Source organism: Mastigoproctus giganteus, chromosome 5 (genome assembly GCF_048544385.1).
Source record: "Mastigoproctus giganteus isolate SK-2022 chromosome 5, ASM4854438v1, whole genome shotgun sequence".
Taxonomy (NCBI): domain Eukaryota; kingdom Metazoa; phylum Arthropoda; class Arachnida; order Uropygi; family Thelyphonidae; genus Mastigoproctus; species Mastigoproctus giganteus.
Genome location: NC_143579.1, coordinates 10041016 through 10064920, shown reverse-complemented (window position 1 = coordinate 10064920; position 23905 = coordinate 10041016). Strand labels below are relative to the sequence as shown.

At 37.8% G+C, this 23905-nt stretch overlaps 1 protein-coding gene across 1 annotated transcript in view; it reads left to right on the top strand.

Moving 5' to 3' along the window:
- LOC150085164 (huntingtin-interacting protein 1-like) overlaps positions 1–23905 on the top strand; it is a 637041-nt gene that overhangs the window by 364299 nt on the left and 248837 nt on the right. Inside the window, exon 21 of the mRNA XM_090373855.1 lies at positions 4706–4792. Within this exon, the coding sequence (XP_090229981.1) occupies positions 4706–4792 (87 nt within the window). The remainder of the gene's footprint in view (positions 1–4705; positions 4793–23905) is intronic.

Here is a 23905-nt window from a genome sequence, read left to right as displayed (position 1 = left end):
TGAAAAAGCAGCATCTTTTTTCTCACTATGAGGGCACTTCATACAATGTTTTCCAATTTGCTTTAGTGATTAAATTGGCTGTCTCTTAGAACAAAAGTTGTTTTTTTTTTTTTTTTTTGTTTCATTTAGTTAAATCTGCTTTCTGATTCATCATTGGTACATTTATATGAGTATCTTGTTTCATGAACATTAGTAAACTAACTATTCTATGCTGATTTGACCTGGTCATATTTTTTTTCCATTATGTTTCTGCGTGCAGTTAAAGTTAGCATTTTGTTTTGTGCTCTTCTTCATGTTTGCATGCTTCTTTAAAATTTTGCACAAAATAGGTTGGGAAATTTTTAATTGTACTGCTGCACTACATTGTTCAAATTTTGGTAACTTATATCATTCAAAAATTACTTCTTCTCATTTAAGTTTTAAATCTTTGTATCTTTGTTGCTACTTCTGTTATGAGCAAGGCAAACTAACACAATTCTGGGAGCATGATCTTTAACAAAAGAACAGCTCAGCTGCACTCAGGTGTGATAAACCAATCACATGGAACTTGTCATTATTTTATGATTTGTTTGATTGATTACAGTCAATAACAACAATCATTACTAGTTAAATAAACAGTGTTTTTCATGTGTTTTTATTATTATAATATTAGTACTGGAAAATAATGCAGGGAATCAAGTTTATATAACATAAGCTAAAAAAAAACAACTACCCACCTTATTGATTCATCCCTTCCAATAATAAAAAAAATTATTCCTTAAATTTATTCAAGCTATCCACTTCCAAACTGTCAGATGGTATCTGGTGTTGTGGAAGTTGATAGCTTGAATAAACAACAGTCAAGATGTTCTGACTGAAAGCAAATTTTCTCACATCTACCTTGCACCTATAATTTTTTCTATTAAAGTGGGAGTTCACTCTTTTTCGTAGAACTCCTTGTGGGAGTTGTCTGAAAAAGAGTTAGAATGCTATTAAGTTTAGTAAGTCTATTTAAAGCCTTAAACAATTCAATCAGGTACTTCTTGCAAGTGCTTAGTTTTGAAGCCCTGCACTTTTCAGAGCCAAAGTTGTGTGTGCTAACAGAGTATCCCCCATTTGACCAATCTGGTTGCTTTACTTTGCATCCATTCCAAGAGATCCACTTGTTTCTTAATAAGAGGCTTCTAGACCTGTATGCAGTACTCAAGATGTAGCCCAACCATTACTTAGACAAGGAGATAACTACCTCCTTGTCAGAATTCCTGTTTATCATTGACGAACCTTATAGGCTGTCCTAGCAGACTCTCTCTGCTGCTCAGAGAACTTCATGTCAGAATGTACAATTTTCCCTAGGTCTCTTACATTCTCCACCAACTTCGGTGTGGTACCATCTAACTGGTATTTTATTCTGGGATTACTATATTCAGTACCTTATATTTACTATTTTAAACTTCAATTGCCACTGCTCAGTCCATCTGTTGAAATTATCTAGGTCTTACTGCAGTAATATGCCCTAATTCCTGTCATTCACCAACCTTTGTATCATCTGCAAACTTAGACAGTTATTAATAAATACTGTAAATAGTAAGGGTCCCAGTACTGAACCCGAGCCACTCTTCTAATAACATTAGTTCCTGTGCCGACCGGGCTAGCCAGGTGGGTAAAGTGCCTGCCTGGCAACCCAAAGGTCGCAGGTTCGAATCCCACCTCAGGCTTGGATCAGAGTAGAAAATGCAAAAACCTTGGAAGGTGCATTATGGCTACAGAAGCCGATGCGCCAACAACTAACAAAAAAAAAAAAAAAAAAAAAAAATCAATAGTTCCTTTTAATATGATCCAAGAAGAGCAATGCCTGTTTCTAATCACCCTCTTTCTTTTGCCACTCAACCATCCCTATAACTACCTAGAACTAACCTATTAGATTAGTGGAGAATGAAAAAACCTCAGGTAATTGTGCAGTCAGATATGAAGTTTTTTGAGCAGTGCAGACAGCTGCCAGAGCAGCTACGATATGGGTCTTGTCATTGATATATAGGAATTTTGCTAGCAGGGATAAGAAGGTGATTATCCCTTTGTATAAGATAATGGTTAGGCCACACCTTGAGTACTGCATTCAGGTCTGGAAGCCTCATTTGAGGAAGCATATAGAGTTGCTAGAATAAACACAGAGAAGGGGAAACCAAGGTGTCCTCTTACCAAGAAAGGCTTAAGTTCTGCAAATTGCAGTGTCTGGAGACTAGGCACCTATGAGGTGATCTGATTTAAGTGTATAAAGCCTTGAATGGTTTGAGCAAGCTCGGTGATGTTAGAATTCTTCCTCTTGCTGAGATTGCACACTTGAGGGGGCATAAATTCAAATTGAGGAAAGACAGATGCAGAATTGATGTGCAAAAATTTTCCTTTAACTAGCAGGTAGTTGTTTGCTGGGACCAAATTTAATCTGTCATTGTGGAAGTTGAGAACTTAAATAAATTCAAGGAAGAATTGGACAAACTTTTGGAGCAGATGGATGGGTGAAATGGGAAGGTTTTTTTTTTTTTTTTTAAGCTGATGCTTTCTTGCATCATATGCCTCTTTTAATGCTAATAACCATATCAGTAACTTGCTCCTAATACCATACTGCTCCAATAGTTTTTACAGTAGTCTTCCGTGTAGAACGTTATGAAAAGCTTTACTGAAAGTGAGAATGGGTGTTAAAACTTGCATCCATTTTCTTTGTTACTGCACCATAGCAGCTTATTACATTGGTCAGACATGATCTCCTCTCAATAATTTTGTGCTGTGACTGCCATGTAACTATATCCTTGACAAGATGATCCTGCATTACTTCTTAAACTACTGACTCCATTTTTTTCTCCTGGAATGGTAGTCAGGCTTCCACGTATGTAATTTCTCACTTCTCCCTTTGGTCCCCTTTATGAATAAGGAAAGACATTTGTACATCTCTAATCCGTAGGAACCTTCTTTTGGTTTGGAGAGTGAACTTGTTTGGAGAGTGAACTTTCTTGTGTATCTAAATGAAATATGAATAAATGTAACCTTTCCCCCCCCCCCCCAACAAATCCCTGCTGTGGTTTCTGTATAATTCCATTCCTGTTAAGATGATTGTGTAATACTTTTATAACCATTGACCCCAATTTGCTAAGCCCTTTAGTGACCTGATTGCAGGCTAATTTGTACTTGTTGTAGGATTCTATATGCCATGCCAAATGGCACCTCCGTAGCCAGGTGGGCAGGAGCAGCAGTGCGTAGCACACGCTTCTTGATTAGACCGGAGTTCGAGCCCATGATCACCAAATATGGAGGATGCGGAAAGGTCAGGGAATGACCACCGCATATCCCCGGAGCAATATGGCCTTAGTTGCTAATGCTCCTAAAAATCAAATAACAAACAAACAAGCCGTGCTAATTTATAATCATGCCACACATCTTTGTTCTCTGCCATTAGTCTCATCAGTTTGGCATCCATTTCGGTCAACACCATGGAACTGTATCTCCCGGGTGGTATAAAAAACTCAATAGCTTCTATAATTATTTCTATGAATGCCTCCCTTTATAATGTGCAGTTGGTAAACATCATCAGTTGGTCCCACTGAAAGTAATTTAAAAACTGTCGAAGACCACTAGTCACCTTTGCAAAAGCAAAATTCCTTCCCCTTACTCTTGACAGTATTTATATCTTTAAGGTATATTCTACATCAATATAATATAATCACCTCCACTTTGTGGTTCCTTTATTTGGATAATTTTAATTCATGGTGAGTCACTTCTGATAATCATATCTAGGCTGTTTCTTTCTCTTGTTGCCTCTTTAACATGCTGCTGTAGAAAACAGTCATCAAAAAAATCCAGAAAATTTTTGCTAGTGTGTGTGAGTGACCAACACACAAGTTCCAGTCAATATCTGGAAAGTTCATATTCTCCATGATAAACCATTCTGCTCTACTGACCATTCTTACTGCCTGTGTAGTTGTTCATTATAGTCATTACAATCATTTGGCCTGTAGCAGAATCCTATTCTCATTTTAGTTTACCTAGTGCTTGTGTTACACCAAACTGACTCAACATTTCACTGGCAACTCTGTGTATGCTGTTTGAAGTTCTGTGTGCTTCTCCACCTAGAGCATTACACCACCCCATCCTAGTTCTCTTTCCTGTACAAATTGTACTTACTGTATTCAAATTCTGCATTGCTTATATTTGAGTAACACCATGTTTTCAGTATCCTTGCTATGTACGCATTTGTTAACTTCAAAGTCATCAAATTTGTTTACTATACTCCCAACCATTAGTGTACAAGCAAGCATACACATACTTTTTTTCTTTTTTTTTTTTGTCTTAGTAACCGTAACACAAGCCATGTGTTTACTTGTCACATGATAGCCCCTGACACACTTTGTAAACTCCGACACCTCTTTTCAGACTGCTGTATGTCCCAGTAAAAGCAGTGCAAGAATCACTTTCCCCTCTACTTACTTGTGGCTGCTATTAACGAAATATTTAAAAATTTATTATTTTTATCAGTTTAAAGAGAAATTTGTGATCTTGATAATGGTATGTGATTGATAATGTCTGTGAGTATAATAAGTGGCATACACTGTATTGAAGTTTTTTTTTTTTTTTTTTTTTTTTTTTTATTAAATACTACTTGTACAGTTGATTATAAATAGATATTAGTAACTAACACATTTTGGAAGTATAATATAAAATTTCACTACTGTTATAGAATACCTAATTCACCAAACAGAGCTGGCAAAAACTCCACTGGAATTATTAAAGATAGAATTTGCTAAATATTTAGAAAACTCAGCAGGTAAGATATGATTTTTTTTATAAGCATTAATTTAATGTTATATGATTTGTAGGCTATCACACAGGTATTAACAGTGATAAATAGTAAACTCTTGCTCATCTGTATTTGTTAATAATGTGTAATGGGTGTCACTTTATCATTTACTAACAGAGTGCAATCCATATATTACATGGGTATTGGGACAACTTTAACATTCACATCGTAAGCAGAGTGCATTAATTAAAGCTGAAAATAAAATTTAGTCAGTTTTTTTCCCTTTTTTTTATGGATACACAGATTATCTATTAAGCGAGCATTTTTATGTAATCAAATTTCATTTTGCACATTTTTTCCCTTTTAATTTTATCATTTATTATCACTGGATGAAATGGGTTAAATGTTTTAAATGGCAAATTCACTGATATTGTAGTTTTTTTTGTTTTTTTTTTTTAATAATGCTGTACTTAAAAATACAATTCAACATCAGTATAATGTGGGTGTTGGGGAGAACTTGAACATCTGCATTATAAGTGAAACTAACTAACTTCAATTTTTATATCTACTGAATAAAATGGGTTATTAAAGGCTATTTAAATCCATTTACACTTATTCATTCTACTAATATATACAATGCTGTTATCGACATACATTTACATGTCCTTTTTGAAATAGGCATCTAATTTAATTAGTTGGAACTGATGATAGCATTTTTCCAGAAGATAATTCTTAATGTGGTTAAATTCAATAAATGAAGATATTCACTGTCAGTCTGACATACTATCCGTACTATCATCTCATTAATGTTTTCAAGCAATTTTTTAATTTCTGATGCTTTTTCTTTACTGGAATCATCAGAATTATCTTTCGGGTCACTCATGATGTAACTGGTCTTTTTGTTGTTTGTTTTCCTACTTTTCACAAAGGTTCCAATTTCCTCCTCACTTAGGTAATGCACAACTGAAGCTTCCACATCTACCCCAGCCCAAATCAACAAGTCATCTGCTCCAAAACTGTCATCAAGTATATTATGAGCAAGCTTTGCTTCTTACTCTGAAAATGCTGTTAGCCCAAACAGTGCTGATCAGTGATCTTGTCTTTTCCATTACATTTTTTCCAGCAGTTTTCAGTTGCCATTTGAGTCAACTTTCTTCCATGACAAGAAATATGCATTTAGTCAAAGCTTAATAAAGAGACGGCACTCGCCTCAATAATCCGTTGTGGTTATATGAATCGTAAAACAGTAGTCTGAGAAATCACTGGTTAAACTACAAACGATGTTTAAAAATTGCAATAAGGAAGTGTGGTTTAAAAAGAGTAATTGAAAAAAACTTAGCTTAGAGGAGGGGGGGTGCACCATATAGTGCTCCAGTTGTCTGAAATTATCTGAAATTAAAATTAAAGAAGGATTAAGACCAATAGTCGAGAATGACGGACTTTCGATGGTTCAACTTCAGTTGGCAATAAAAAGAAGAGCGAAAGAGTTGCTGTAGATCTTAAAGTACTTGAAATGTTCTGCTCGACACGTGGTAATTTAATTCGCGTGAGATTCCAAATGGTAGACAAGGTAACCGGAAGTTTTGTGTTTAAGAAGTCAAGATCGGTGTTGAGACGATACCATTCTGTTACGAGGATTTCGTATAGAAGGAGTTTATAACTTGAATTTAATTTGATGATGGTTGTTGCGGTATCAACTGAGGGGTTGCGGTTATGAGTGTGTACATATTGAGACAGTTCAGTATTTCCTTGCTGTGTCCGAAAACTATGGATGTGGCAGTAGGTGCGTGTGTTTGCAATGGTGGATGATCCAAATTTATTAATAGTGCTCCCGACGTAGCGTGCATTACAGTTGGGTTGACATTTGATTAAATAAACTGTTGTCGATGTCTTTAGTGTCATAAATGCGGGTTTCTTTATATTTATTTAAAGGGGCTCCTTTAAATAAATATACAACATCACAACATCACAACATCAGCAAGTAGCTCAAATCAATAGTAGGCTTTTAAAAGCTTGAATAATTCATTGATCCATGTGCTGGATCAGTGCAGTAGTATTCTTATAGGTATAAAAAATTAGAGATATCAGTGTTAGTGAAGATAAGATGTAATCTTCTAGCGATTTGGCAGTGATAAGAGAGAAAAATGCGAATGTTGGACGGGTTGAATTTTTTATAACTGGGTTTAGAAATGCATAAACTACTAATCTTACTTTTAACAGTTGAAATAATTTGTTGGATTAGTTTGATGAGATATTTTCTGGCTGTAAATTTTTCAGTGAGATATTTTAGCTCGAAAGATAGATCATCGTGTGATTGGCAGTACTTCTTCCATGCTAATCTAACATTGTATTCAAAGCAGTGTTAATGTTTTCAGAAATTCTAGAATTTGAATTTTTGGAGTTCACAACATCAGCAAGTAGCTCAAATCAATAGTAGGCTTTTAAAAGCTTGAATAATTCATTGATCCATGTGCTGGATCAGTGCAGTAGTATTCTTTGGCAGAAGCACAACTCAGATCTTGTAAACCTTGGATTTTAGGACATCAGCTTGAAGATTGATTGAAGGCTGAACATCTGAATAACAGAACCTTTTCATGTTTTTTGTAAATCAAATGGCATCTCATTGATAGTACAAACTCACTATCAGACCATGAAACAGAAATATCACATGTTATCCAAGTGTTGGAGCTATTTTTATAACTGTTCATATTTTTATAAATCATAGATTTCATGTTGATGTGTATGAAACACTGGGAACTTGATTTAGCATTAGCATTAGTAGAGGCATTTGAGGCAAGAAAGCAAGCTTATGCAGCATCAGCCAAAAAAAAAAAAATAAATAAAAATAAATAAATAAATAAAAAATAACCACTTCCACTTCACCCCTCTGTTCATTCGAAATACCTGTCCAGCTGAGCCTTAAACTTATTTAGGCTATCAACTTCCACGACAAGGGATGGAAGTCTATTCCCCCAACCAACCACCCGCTGGCTAAAGGCAAATTTCCTCACGTCTATCCTACATCTGTCTTTTCTCAATTTGAATTTATGCTCTCTCAGGTGATTATTCTGAGCAAGAGGAAGAATCCCATCAGCATTGAGCATGCTCAAACCATTCAAGGCTTTGTACACCTCTATCAGATCACCTCGCCGGTGCCTAGTCTCCAGACACTGTAATTTGCAAAACTTAAGCCTTTCTTCGTAAGAGCACCCCCTTTGTTCCATTCACTAATCTTGTTGCCCTTCTCTGTACTCGTTCCAGCATCTCTACATCCTTCTTGAAATGAGGCCTCCAGACCTGTATACAGTACTCTAGGTGTGGCCTGACCATTGCCCTTTACAAGGGAATAATCACCTCCTTATCCCTGCTAGAAAAATTCCTATATATCATCGACAATACACCATGAGCTACTCTTGCATCCCGTCTGCACTGCTCAGAAAACTTCATATCACCCAGGTCCCTTTCATTCTCTACCACTGTCAGTGTAGTACCACAGAGTTGATACGTTGCTCTGGGGTTGCTGTTTCCCATATGTAGTACTTTACATTTGTCAATGTTAAACTTCATTTGCCACCTCGAAGCCCATCTGCTCAACCTTTCCAGATCCTGTTGCAGCAGCATAGTGTCAGTAGTGTCCTTGACAACCCTGCCAACCTTTGTATCATCTGCAAACTTGGACATTAAGCTTGATATACCATCATCAATATCATTTATAAATACAGAAAACAATAATGGACCCAATACTGAGCCCTGAGGGACTCCACTAATAACATTAGTCCACGATGAGCAGTGTCCATTGATTACCACTCTCTGTCTTCTCCCCCTCAACCACCCCTTTATATATAGCAGCAATTTGCCTCCAATGTCACACTGCTCCAATTTGTGTAGCAGTCTTCCATGTGCAACAGTATCAAAAGCCTTTCTAAGATCCAAGTATATAATATCAAAGTTATTCCCTGCATCCAGTTCTTTTGTGACTGCATCATAGTATCCAATCAAATTGGTCAGGCAAGACTTCCCCTTAACAAAACCATGCTGTGTCTGAGCTATGACTAAAGTCTTGTCTAGATGATCCTGCAGTGCTTCTTTAACCAGTGCCTCCATTAATTTTCCGGAACAGAAGTTAAACTAACAGGTCTATAATTATTTGTGTCGCCCTTTGATCCTCCTTTGTGAATTGGGGGTCACATTTGCACATCTCCAGTCCATAGGTACTTTCCCTGTGTCCAAGGAAGCTCTCATAATTATGGCTAAGGGTTTGCTTACTTCCTTTGCTGCCTCCTTTAATATAACTGGATAGATCCCATCCACCCCAGGTGCCTTTCTTGTATTTATCTTCAACAATTTCTCCTCCACTTTGTTCTCAGTTATTACAAGATTCTCTAGCTTACTGCCAGAGTTGAATACACCTCTGGCATTCCCCTCGCTGAATAACTCCTCACGTGTGAATGTCAATGCAAAATATTCATTCAGTTTGTTAGCTACCTGAGCAGGATCATCAACAGTTGACCCATCGATATCAAGTGGACCAATCTGATTCATCCCCGTCCTTCTAGAGTTTACATAAGTAAAGAACTCTTTGCTGTTTTTCTTTGCATCCCTTGCCAAGGATTTCTCGTAATCTGCCTTCGCCTGCCTAACCTCCTTTATAACTTGGTTACAGGTCAACTTGTATCTATCATAGGCTTCTGTGTCACGTGCTAATTTGTATGTATCCGATGCATTTTTCTTCTCTGCCATATGTCTCATTAGTTCATCTGACATCCACTTAGGCCTAAACCTTGAACAGTATTTCTTAGTTAGTGTGTAAAGCCTAGTAGCTTCCAAGATAAGTTCTTTGAATGCTTCCCATTTTGAATTTGCTGTTGGTAACATCATCAGTTGGTCCCACTGTATAGAATTTAAATACTGTCTCAGTCCATCGTAGTCACCTTTACGAAAGCAATAACCCTTGCCTTTACCCCAATGGTAGTTATCTCTGAGTAAATCCCACTTCAGCACACTGTGATCACTGCCACCTAGTGGTTCATTTACCTGCAGATTCTTAATGCATGAAGGATCACTACTGATAATCAAATCAAGAGTATTACTCCCTCTATTTGCCTCCCGAACATGCTGATGTAGAAAACAATCATCCAATAAATCCACAAAAGCCTTGCTAGTGTGTGAGTGACCATCCCCCAAATTCCAGTCAATATCTGGGAAATTAAAATCCCCCATTATAAGACTCTGATTTACTGGCCCACTCTATTTCCCTCGTACAGTTTCTTATTATACTCATCAGAGTCATTAGGCCTATAGGACACTCCTACTCTCAACTTTGATCTCCCAATGCTTATGTCACACCAAACTGACTCAACACTGCACTGTCCAGCAGTGTCGACTGGATTCACTTCCTTGGATTTTATGTATTTCTTAACTAATAGCATAACCCCTCCTCCCTTCCTACCCGGTCTATCCTTTCTGTAGACATTGTATTCCCCAAATTCCAGTTCTGCATTCCTTATATCTGTGTGACACCACGTCTCTGAAATCCCCACAATATATGCCTTTGATGTTTTGAGCAATACCTCAAATTCATCAAATTTATTTACTAAACTCCTAGCATTGGTGCACACGCAAGTATACATGCACCTGTTCTTTTTCTTAGCTACCCTAACACAACCTATGTGTTTATTTGTACCCCAATGATTCCCAGCAGTCTCTGAACTATCCTGCATCTTATTTTCCAGGCTGCGGCTCATTCCAATAGAAGCAGTGCAAGAATCACTTTCACCTCTGCCAGTGGCTACTGTTAATCTATTAGTCCTTGTATCCCCCCCCCCAATCTAGCAGTTTTCCGACCCACTTAACACTGCCTCGATAGCATCAGCAAACATTCTTGCACCCTTTCTATTTAACTGTATCCCATTCCTGTAGAAGCAGTCTCTCCTATTAACAAGTACAGACTAGGCTGAAAAAAATTCTACCCCTTGTGCCTTGCACAATCCTTCCGGGCCGAATTGATCGATAGGGCTCTCATCATATACTCCCTCCTATTGTGTCTGGGAAGAATTGGAGACACTTTCAAATTCAACCCTAATTCACGGCTTTTTTTCAACAGTGACCTGTACTTGTTAAGTAATTTCGCCGGTCTCCTACTCTTAATATCATTAGTAAATGACATTAGTAAAAGATTTTAACCATTGCATAATGGCTTTAGCTTGAGATTGCCAGTCTTGTTTGTGCACAATAACAGTCTCTCTTTCTCTCTCTCTCTCTCTTTCTCTCTCTCTCTCTCTCACTCTCTCTCTCGTTAGTCAGGGAGTTGTATTGGTTTATAACACAACTCTTTCAATGCAGTTGTCCAACTGTTCATCTTTGAATTCACCATCTTCAATTACATTATGCATAAATTCAGGGACTACTTCTGCTGCATTAGGGTCACTAGTTGTAGATTCATCTTTAATACTTGGGATATACCATGACAAACCTCCCTTCAGAAGCTTTAAATGTACTATCCTATCCACCAAGTAGTGTATGACATTAACTGTCTGTGCTTTCAAAATAACTCTATTTATCAGTACTCCTTCACTACATTTTTGCAGAAACTTATTTCCACTTTTTGGAAATAAGTAATTTCTCTTAAAATGGAAATATACCACATTTTGTTTCATTCCTTAACAGTTTCAGTAAACTTTTCTTCAGCTAAAACAGGTCCATGGAATTAAAACATAAATAAAGTCACAAATGTTGTAATCATCAAAAAATCACAAAACGATTAGACTACTTAAGACAGAGAAATTGTAAATGTAAAGAAGGATATCTATTATATACATAGTTTGCCACGTTTTGAAAAAAACTAAATTAAAGCCAAACCATGCAGCTCAAATGTTGACCATTACACAGTGCCAAAGTTGAAGTTTTCAGCCCACCGATTTGAACATTCTGATTTCTTGCCAATCTTCACATATGGTTCGAAGTCAGAGGTTTCTGTTGGATCTGCAGCTGTCTTCCCAGATGCTACCATATCTGAGCAGATCCCTGCTGAATGCAGCATATTTACTGCAGAGCTGCACACAATTGAACTAACTTTGGATCACATACAAATACACCACCACAAAAAAGTACATTATATATACCGATTCTCTTAGGTCACTACAGGCTTTGTCATTGATGAGGTGCAATCCTCCTCCAGTCTTGTCCCGCGTACAGCAGATGATACAATCCCTTTCTGAATTGGAATTTGATATTCACTTCTGCTGCATCCCCAGCCATGTTGGAATCCTTGGAAATGATTTGGCAGACTCTGCGGCCAAATCAGTGACCTGTTTGCAACTCTTGTCTGTTAGTTCCCTATACAGACTACAGGCAAATAATTAGAAAGAAACTGGTTTTCCAATGGCAACACTCTTGACATGGACAGTTAGGAATTGAACAATTTAAAGTGAGCTCAGGTTGGCTTTTGAGATTTAGAAGACGGCATAACATTTCAAACAAGAAAATGTGTGGGGAAATTCTTAGTGCTGATTTTAAAGCTGTTGAGCCTTTCAGGAAACAACTGAATGATTTTATTCAAAAGGAGAGTTATCAATTGAACCAGGTGTACAACTTTGATGAGACATGACTGTTTTGGAAAGCTCTGCCTGAAAACGTTTTACATATGACCGTTATTTGGCGCATTATAGCCTCAGTTGCTGATACGCCAATAAAACCCAAACCCAAACACTGCCTGAAAACACACAAGGGTTAAAGGCTGAGAAAACCATGCCTGAAGAAAAATAAGCAAGGAACGTGTTTCAGCATTGCATTACAATCTACAAATGAAAACAGTGCCTATTATGAACGCTTAAGACACCTATGTGAATTGGTAGTAAAGGAAATAAACTGCAAACAATCACAAAAAAAAGAGTAATTTTTTCAAACCAGTGAATGTGGCAATTGATGTAAGTGAAGATGAACCAGTGCAATCTTGTTTTAAGTGATTATGGACATTATGTATTTTTTAATGTAAATACAGTATGTACATACATACATACTACATATATTTACTACATATTTTTGACTATGTACATACATATTTTTAATGTAAAATAAACATATTTTTACTGTTATCCACGTATATTATGTTGTTTAAATAAGCTTACCCACATTACAAAGCATATTTCATATAATCCAGACTTTCATTAAAACGGACACCTCTCAGCTCCTATTAATCCAGTTTAATGAGTGTTTACTGTACACACACGCACACACAGAATTGGATCTAACAGGAAGAAAACTGAGTAGGGGTGCCACAAAATAAAATAAATTACTTAGGGGTGCCGTTATTAAAAAGAGGTTGAAACCACTGGAGTAAAAAATGGGGGCAAGGAGTTTTTCATGTATATGAATATAAAGAAAAAGAAGAAAACAAATCAGTTTGAACTCGTGTAGAGAAAGGCTTAGATATCCAAGGTGATATTGCTGATGAATTGAATGAGCACTTCGTATTGATATTTACTGATGAAAGACTCTTTGTGGTGAGTAGAGGCTTGCGAGTGAAGCTGGAATCCATGAAATTTCAGATTATTTATTAGAAAAACTTTCGAGCCTAAAGGAAAGTAAGGTTCCTGGAGTTAATGGCGTATGCCCAGTAATTTTGAGGGAGATGACTGGCAAGTGCATTGAACCATTGAGGTTAATTATTAGAGAATAATTTGGCTTGGGAGAGATTCCTTTAGATTGGAGAAGTTCCAGTGTATTACCAGTACATAAAGGTAGTTCTAAGAGTGAAATAGTTAACTATAGAGTGTTTAGTCTGCCTCACTGGTAGAAAGAATCTTGGAGAAAATGATTGAGTGCAATCCAGGAACATTCAAATAAAAATGGCATTCTGAAGGACACACAACATAAGGAAAAATTATGTTTAACTGACCTGATAAGCTACATAAGCACAAGTTACTCATGAATTGTATGTTTCAAAGTTTATTTCGATTTCAACAAGACATTTGACTCAGTCCCTCATGAGAGATTACTGTATAAGATGGATCATGTTGCGATTACTGGCAACATTCTAAGATGGATCGCATGACGGCTGAGGGGAGAAGACGGTTGCAATTAATGGATTTTTTTTTTTTTTTTTTATGTGAACCCCCAACACGAGAGGTATTAGAACCTATAGTACTTGGTACCGTGCTTGGGTTGGAGGTTGAGAAGACGAAAGAAGATATTTGTTGATATTGGACTTGAACTTCTGTAGATTGTAATTTTCAGGAAATATGTATGAAGGAAGGTTGTTCCAGAAAACGGCAGTTGAATGAATAAATGAGGAAGATGAAAAGTTGGTTCTGTGGGTTTGAAGTTGGACAGTAAATGGATGTTGGCTGGTGACGGCACGTGTTCGGACTGTTTTGAAATAGAGAGAGGCAATTATAGAAGCCAATTCAGAAGAACAGTGCCCATGAAAGTATCTGTAGAAGAGGCATGCAGCAGAAACAGTACGTCTGTGAGAAAGCGAGTGGAGAGACTCTGTTAGAGATGAATCATTAATTAACATAACTGCCCTCTTCTGAATGGAATCAAGAAGCCTGAGAGGGGTTTTGGGGGCACCACCCCAGATGTGGGAACAATATTCCATGGCAGGGCGGATTTGCGATTTATACAGAGTGAGCAGCTGTTTGGAAGAAAAGTAACGTCGAGAGCGAAAGAGAAAACCAAGTTTTATAGATGCAGAGGAAGCAATATTTGTAATTTGCTTGTGCCAAGAGAGATTAGAAGTCAGGGTAATCCCCAAAAGAGATATATCATTTTGCCTAGAAATCGGAGTGTCACTAAAGATAAGCATAGGAGCAGAAGAATCCTTTTTGCGAGATATAAGACAAGACTGAGTTTTAGAAGGGTTGAAATCAATTAAGTTGTCTTTGCCCGACTGAAGAATTACCTGAAGATCGACATTTAAGGAATTGGTAGCAGATTTTCGAGAAGTTGAAGGTGATTGAGCAGGACAAGGTTTCTCAAAATGGAAAGTTGAATGCAATGTGCTATCATCGGCAAAACTATGGATAGAATTTCCAGTTAATGGAAGAACGTCATTGATATACAAGAGAAAAAGAGTGGGGGAAAGAACTGAACCTTAGGGGGACACCGGCATTAGTGGAGAAGTTAGAAGACAGAGAGCCATCTACTAATATCACTTGTTCCCTCAGTGAGCGATCAGAGAGAAAACTGGATAACCAATTACTAAAAACAGTTGGCAAACCATAAGATGGAAGCTTGTTTAGAAGACCTTTATGCCAAACACGATCAAAAGCCTTTGAGATGTCAAGAGCAACTACTTGTGTTTCACCGAACCTTTCCATTTAATTAGTCCATAAATGGGTAACATAAGCCAGAATATCTCCAGTGGATCGACACTGACGGAATCCATACTGGTGATCGTTGAATAGATAGAAGGTTTCTAGGTAGTTTAAGAGTTGGCGGTTAACTGATTTCTCCATTACTTTAGAAAGAGTAGAAGTAATTGCAATGGGACGATAATTGGATGGGAGGGATTTGTCACCCTTTTTAGGAACTGGCTGGATATGAGCAAATTTCCAAGCAGAAGGAAAAACAACTTTGGAATAAGAAAGTGAAAAAAGGCGGCAAAGAATAGGAGTAAGTTCAGGAGCACAGGTTTTGAGAACAAGTGGAGAAATACCATCAGGACCTGGAGCTTTCTTAGCATTAAGATTCATCAAAATCCTTCTGATATCCTTTTGACGGAGGACCACAGGAGGCATTGAATGGAGCATGTTGAGAATGGTGGGAGGTGTTTTACCAAGATCATTAATGCATGAGTTGAAATAAAAATGGGATGCTAGCAGGTCAGCTTTAACCTTGGCTGAAGTGACAACAGAACCATCTGGTTTGGACAGAGGTGGGAGCAGAGATGGGCAAAAGTTGCGGCCAATAGCTTTGGCAAGAGACCAGAATGCTCAGCTACCATTAGGGAAAGAGGCAAGTTTTCTACTCATAGCCTGTTCAAACTCTAGTTTGGACTGATTAATAACTGCTTTACAATTGTTGCGAGATTTGGTGTAGGCAGGAAATGAAACTGAAGAATTAGAAACAAGCCAATTACGATATGCAACATTCTTCTCTTGGACAGCCTTAGCACATTTATTGGAAAACCAAGGTTTAGATAAAGGACAAGATTTTAAAGCAAAGTGTGGGATAAAGTATTCCATTCCTTCAAGGACAATTTCACTGACATGATCTGAGCAAATGTTGACATCAGAAGTTTTGAAACAGTAATCTGTCTCGCAGATCATCCCATTTTGCATTCTTGTAATGCCAAACAACACGAGGTTGGGAATAGCCATGAGATAAAGGTTCCATTGGAGAAGAGACAATCACCAAGTTGTGATCTGAAGTGCCTAAAGGGCCTCTCACTTTGACCGTGTACTTAGAAGGGTTGTTTGTGAGAAAAAGATCAAGCGTATTGGCTGTATGATTAGGATTGTCCGGTATTCTTGTTAGTAAATCAACAATCTGTGCTAGGTCATTAGTAATTGCAAAAGCCTCAGCATCTCGACCTGCTGGGTCGGTGTGACTAGAAAACGGAAGCCAGCTGGAGTTGTGAACATTAAAATCAGCAAGGAAAATTACCTCACCGTTAGGAAAGTTGGACTGGAGAAAGTCAAGTTGCAAAGAGAGGAAGTCAAAGAGCTCCAGGTGATTAGTGGAGTTGGGAGAATGGTAGAGACAACAGATGAATTTGACACACAATGAGGTAGAGAGATTTTAAGCCAGAGAAGATCACAGAGAGGAGATTCCAAATCTCTGACATGGAGATGCCAAGTCTCTGACAGGGAATATCAGAACGGACATATGCACAAGTACCACCTTTGAGGCGAAAGGAATCATACAGCGAATAATTTGGGCATCTGAGATGAGCAGTAGTTGAATCAACCGATAACTGAGATTCTCAGAAAAAGTACATGGGGTTTGGCAGACTGGAAGTGGAAATGGACATCGTTGAGATTAGAATTGAGACCACGTATATTTCTGAAATGAATTAGGAAGTCCTTGGGAGGTTTAGATCTTTTCGCAGATAAGATTGCTCTATTAGTTTGACAATTCATGGTGTATTCAATCGTAAGAAAAAGTTGGTGTGACATGCTGTATGAAGTAATGAAATTTTTGGATATGGCATGTGGTAAGAATATACCCAGATCCTTGACATAACGTGGCCTCGACAATGCTCCCCGCATACACACTACTCAGACTCCCTCCAGTCACCATCTGGCAGAGTAGAGGTAGCAAGATTATACACTAGCTGATCCGGAAGCCTCCTAGGGAGTTAACAATAGGTTCAGTCCGGTGTACTAACTAGCGGCCGGCCTGCGAACACCGTTTTAGAGCTGTACCCTCGAAATGTAAGGAATATTGGATCTCGCCACGACATTCATCATAACCTCAAAAGTTATTAATCATACTGCATGAAGGAAGAGATAGGGAAGGGTTGCCCGGAACTTAGCTCTAGAGACTAAACATGGGTTCCACCACTTCAAGCCTCCAATAAGCAAAGTGGTGGTATTTCACCGGTTGATGAGAGTCATCTACCACCTAGTACTGCCTGGTAACATAGAGGGGCAGCTTTCCTCCATGTGGTGTGGGTGCCACACCTCAACCCCTGCTGACGTTGGTTCACACCTGGGTGGTCACCCACCATGTACTTGTGCATGGAGGTTATATCGAGGATTACTAACAGTCCCACCATCGTGAAGGTGTAAGCAGAGGATTTGGCTGTCACAGACCGTCCGGACTTCGCCGAAATTGGGTCCACTTGACTTGAGTGTCACCCGAATATCAGTTCCATCAGCGTTTTAGACTCCCAGCTAGCAAATACAGTTGTCTGGCATATCTGAGAGAATGTCAGTGACAATCTCAAGGACCATTCCTTGAGGATATTCTGAAGGATATTCTTCAGATTGGTGTAACATCAGAAAGTGTTGATTTTTTGTTGTTTTAATTGTTTCTGATTTTCATAAATGGCATTGAAGGTGTGATGTAAAAATTTGCAGATGATGTAAAGATTGGGAGAATCATTAATGATCAGTGCCAAGCACGTAGATGAGCATTGGGTGCTTGAACAGGCTTCAAGAGAGCAGGTGAATGCAGCAAAATGCAAGGTTTACACTTTAGGAATAGGAACCCCAAAATAACTTATGCATTTGGTGGAGTTTTATTAAAAACAGTAGAGGAAGAAAGTGATCTGAACATTATAATACAAGTGGATATGAAGTTTTCTGAGCAGTTTAAACAGGCAGCTGGAATGCAATGTACTGTCATCTGCAAAACTATGGGTAGGATTTCCCATCAATGGAAGAAGGTCCTTAATATACAAGAAGAAAAGAGTGGGAGAAGGAACTGAACCTTGGGGAACACCACCGTTAGTGAAGAAGTTAGACGAGAGTGAGCGAGCCATCTACCATCACCCACAGTCGGAGAGAAAACTGGATACCGAATTGGAAAACAGGCATTGAGCTTCGGTTTGCATATCACAAAACTTTCTACCGACAAACTGACTTAAAATAAATAAATAATATCTTCATAAATTACTAAAACAGCGATAAATCATAAAATAAAAGCATTAAAAAGCATTACCTAAATACATTCTATAAGTATGCCAAATTTTTTGACCTGTCAGTTAATCCATAGAATTCAAACTATTTCATCTTTACTCCAAGTCGGATGACTTCTGCTGATACTGCATCTTCTCTACGTCCGGAATTGGTAGGAAATGTTCTGACTCCCACAGACAGTGTAAAATTCCTAGGAGTAATCCTTCATGCCAACCTCACCTATAAAAAACAAATCCAAGCTCAGTATTCCATAGGGGCCTCAAATTCTGGGTGCTGAAGTGGGCCAACTTGTGGTTGCACAAAATCTACACGACATATAAATATGCACTCTGCTCCGACCTGCAATACATGCCCACAGTCCACAGAGCCCATGTGCTAAAAATAAAGGCATTCCTTCATCTGTGCTCAGCTAAGCATGATCACATCAACATCTGGAACATGGTTGATTGGCATTTGCCAGGCAGACATCTCTGCAGTACCCCTCCTTGTGCTGAAGGCTCCAGAGGTTACAGAATTTCAAAAAGCCGCTTCCCAAATGTGACTTTGGACACTCTCCACTTGCTCAACCTCGACCGGTAGTCTATCGACAAGGCATATCGTAATGGCATCTTCTTGACCTATCTTTCTGTTTGTAAAGGTATGTAAGTGCCAGTCCTAGTTAGCCGATCATTTCATGTTCTGCTCAACTTGTAGTCCTTTTTTGTTTTAACTACTATTTCATTATTATTTTTTGTGTTTTGTTTATCTATTATTATTTATTTGTTTTTTATTATTATTAATTTTTTCTAATAAAAAAAATCACTTGTATAAACAACTTTTTGTAAGATTCCTCTGGCTTTCTGTGTAAGGAATCACTATTGTATACAATTTATGTTAATAAAGAATCTTATTATTATTAAAATACAATAAAATATGGAAAAAACTAATAAAATAATCAGTATCTTTCTGGACGATGTGCTCTTCATCAGCTTAGTCGGTGAATGGTGTATTGCAGTATATATACGTTGCTTAAAACAGAAAAAAAATCAGTGGAGCATGATCATGTATCAAGAGTCTGGTGTCATTAGAGCAGAATTACGTATATGTGACGATCGGCAGCACTCATCATACTACAAAACAGTAGATTCCATAATGGAGTGTAAGTATATTCCATAATATGCAGGGCCTTAAACCATGAGCACTGGCGGTAATCACGTGAATAGTTGACAATTTCAATATCCTGTCAGGGATCAAGATTATGCTGTTTAATCCAGTAATGCTCGGCGACCACAGAAGGTTCAAAGTGAGCGGTTCGAAAAGCAACCTCATTTTCAGAAACCCAATCTTTTAATCTCCTGGCGGATTCATCCCCTGTTATCTGGGCGTATCGGAACATCTTGCTAGGATTTTGCATCTCCACCATATATGATGTGCAACTTCCAGGGAGGAAATTACAGTCTATTATTTCTAAGGTGAAAATGCCTGTTCCTCCTCTCCTACGGAGTGGTTGCATATACCGCATTACATGTCCGGATTGTGGGAGGTGTTGTGTACATGAGTCTGCCAGGAGATTGATAGATCGGGTTTCTGAACATGAGGTGGCTTTCGAGCCGCTAATTTTGAATACTCCACAATCGCCGAGCATTATTGGGTTAAGCAGAATAATCTTGATCCCCGACGGGATATTGAAATCCACTATTCACGTCATTACCGCCAGCGCTCGTGGCTTGAGGCACTTGCACCCCATTATGGAATTTACTGGTTTGCAGTGCGATGCATGCTGGTGATCGTAGCGTATACCGACACCAGACTCGTGATGCATGACCATGTTCAGCTGACTTTGCTATTTTAACCAACATATATATATATATATATATATATATATATATATATACTGCAATATGCCATTCATTCACTAAGCTGATGAAGAGGCACGTCATTTCGAAAGCTATTATATATTTTATTAGTTTTGTCCATATTTTCTTGAATTTTAATGCTTTTATTTTATATTTTATCTCTGTTTTAGTAATGTATGTAGATATTATTTATTTATTATAAGTCAGTTTGTCAGTCATCACTAGAAAGTTCTGTGATGCGGGGTGATGCTGGATACCCAATTACAAAAAATTTGACAAACATTAAGATGGAAGCTTATTTCAAAAACCTTTATGCCAAGCACAATCAAAATGTCAAGAGCAACTTCTTGAGTTTCAATAAACTTTTCCATTGAATCTGTCCATGGATGGGTAATCTATGGACAGATTCATTGTCCAGTACATCACCAGTGGATTGACACTGATGGAATCCATACTGCCTGGCATTGATCACATGAAGTGTTTCTAGATACTTTAGGAGATGACGGGTTTTTTTTTTTTTTTTTATGAAAACTTTGATGGATTTCTCTATTACTTTAAAAAAAGTAACAGTAAGTGCAATGGGACAATAACTGGATTGGTGTGATTTATCACTCTTTTTAGGAAAATGACTGAATACAGGCAAATTTCCAAGCAGAAGGGTAAACACCAGTGGAGTAAGAAAGTGTAAAAAGGATGCCTAGAACAGGAGGGTAAGCTCAGTTGCACAGGTTTCAAGATTAAGTGGAGAAATACCATCAGGACCTGGTGCTATCTTGGTATCAAGACTGTTCAAATTTCTTCTGACCTCCGTTTGATGGAAGACCACAGGAGTACATTAGAATGTACTGGGAATGGTGGCTTACCGAGATCATCAATACACAAGTTAGAGGGAAAAGTAGGATGCTAGCAGGCCAGCTTTATATTTATCTCAAGTGGCAGGAGAACCATCCAGTTTTGACAGAGATGGGCAAAAGTTGTGGCCAATATCTTTGGCAACAGACCAGAATGCTCTATTACCACTTGGATAAGAAGCAAGTTTTCTGCTCCTAAGCCTGTTCAAAATATAGTTTGGACTGATTAATAACTGCTTTATAATTTTGAGCTTTGGAATGAACCTTGAGATCTGGATTAATGCAAATTGTGATAAGCAACAATTCTCATATTTAACAGTCTTAGCACATTAATTTGTAAATAAAGATGTAGATAAAGAATGAGATTTTAAAGTGGAGTGTGGAATAAAAGATTTCATCCCTATGAGAATAATTTCACTGACATGATCTGAGCAAATGTTGACATCAGAGGATTTAAAATAGTAATACAACAACAAAGGAAAAAACAAAAAAAAATCTTGCAGATCAATCCCATTTTGCATATTTTATTAATGCCAAACAACACGAAGTTGAGAATATCTGTGAGAGATAGGCTCTATTGGAGAAGAGACAATCACCATATTGTGATCTGAGGTGGTTAGAGGACCAGTCACCTCGACTGTGTACTTGGAGAGGTTGTGAGAAAAAATGAATGTTGGTGTGTGTGGTTAGGATTGTCCTGTATTCTGGTAGATAAATGAATATTCTGTACATTTTAGGAAAACCTCAGCACCTCAATCAGCTGGGTCTGTGTGTCTAGAAAACAGAAGCTAGCTGGAGTTATGAACATTAAAATTATCAATAAAGATTACCCACTGTTAGGACAGTTGGACTGGAAAAGGTCAAGTTTTAAAGAGGAAAGTCAAAGAGCTCTAAGTGATTAGTCGAGTTTGGTGAATGATAGCGGCAATAGATGAATTTGTCCACGTGGGGTAGAGAGATTTTAAGCCAGAGAAGCTTCGAAATTACTAAGTCTCTCACAGAGAATAACAGAATGGACATATGCACATATGCCACCTTTGAAGTGGAAGGAATCATACAGCGAATAATTAGGACAACTGAGATGAGCAGTTGTTGAATCAACCGATAATTGGGATTCTGTAAGAAATAAGTATGTGGGATTTGTCCAACTATAGGTAGAATGAACATGGAAATGTTTGTGAGGTTTAGATCTTTTTGCAGATAAGTGTTTTCTATTAATTTGTTAATTCATGATGTGTTCAGTAGTAAGAAAAGTTGGGGAGGGTGTATTATATAAAGCAGGAGTGGGCAACCTTCGGCCCACAGTCCTTTTCAAAATATATATAATATACAACCACTGAAGAATATATCATGAAATTATGCTTATTGTAATTTTTATTATATTTGCTGTTAATAAATTGTTTTTAACATTTTGATTGCGTGACTTCTAAATCATTTGAATTTGTGCCATATATCACGACTTGAGTAAGCAGCAGCATTGCAGAATGGTAAGCAAGCATAGTTTCTGATAACACTGGTAAGTAGGCATAAACTTGCCTACAGGCAGTAGTAGTTCCTGGACTCTCGGCTCTACAGAATGTGATTGTATTGCAAGTGTATTGTACGTTTCAATGACAGATGTCAGTGAATAATTAATGGATAAACGTAAATAATTTGGACAGGATTTACCATCTTATTTTTATGCAAAATTTAAAATCTAAGATTAAGGTTTTATAAAACCCTTGAAGTTGTGATTTTTGATTTAATTTTTTTATAATTATATACTATAATAGTATTTTTGTAATTTTATTTTGAATTTATTTCATTTTTCTTATTAATAAAATTAATTATATGTACGAGTACACACAGTGTATGCTGTGTGTACTATGGTGTATACACAGCAAAAATTATACACGTTGTACACGTTGGCACTAATGATATTAAGAGTAGGAGACCGGCAGAATTGCTTAACAAGTACAGGTCACTGTTGAAAAAAAGCCGTGAAATAGGGCTGAATTTGAAAGTGTCTGCAATTCTGCAGACACTTTCAAACGATAGGAGGGAGTATATGATGAGAGAGAGAGCCGTGTCGATCAATTCGGCCCTGGAAGGATTGTGCAAGGCTCAAGGGGTAGAATTTTTTTCAACCTGGTCTGCACTTGTTAACAGGAGAGACTGCTTCTACAGGGATGGGATACACTTAAATAGAAAGGGTGCAAGAATATTTGCTGATGCTATCGAGGCAGTGTTAGGTGGATCGGAAAAATGCTAACTTTGGGGGGGACAAAGACGAATAGATTAACAGTAGCCACTGGCAGAGGTGAAAGACATTCTTGCACTGCTTCTATTGGAATGAGCAGAAGCCTGAAAAACAAGATGCGGGATATTTCAGAGACTGCTGGGAGTCATTGCGGTACAAGTAAACACATGGGTTGTGTTAGGGTAGCTAAGAATAGAAATAGGTACATGTATAGTTGCGTGTACACCAGTGCTAGGAGTTTAGTAAATAAATTTGATGAATTTGAAGTATTGCTCAAAACATCAAAGGCAGATATTGTTGGGATATCAGAGACGTGTGTCACATAGATATAAGGAATGCAGAACTGGAATTTGGGGAGTACAACGTCTACAGAAAGGATAGACTGGATAGGAAGGGAGGAGGGGTTATGCTATTAGTTAAGAAATACATAAAATCCAAGGAAGTGAAGCCAGTGGACATCGCTGGACAGTGCAGTGTCGAGTCAGTTTGGTGTGACATAAGCATTAGGAGATCAAAATTGAGAGTAGGAGTGTGCTATAGGCTTAATGACTCTGATGAGTATAATAATAAGAAACTGTACAGGGAATTAGAGTGGGCCAGTAAATCAGAGAGTCTTATAATGGGGGATT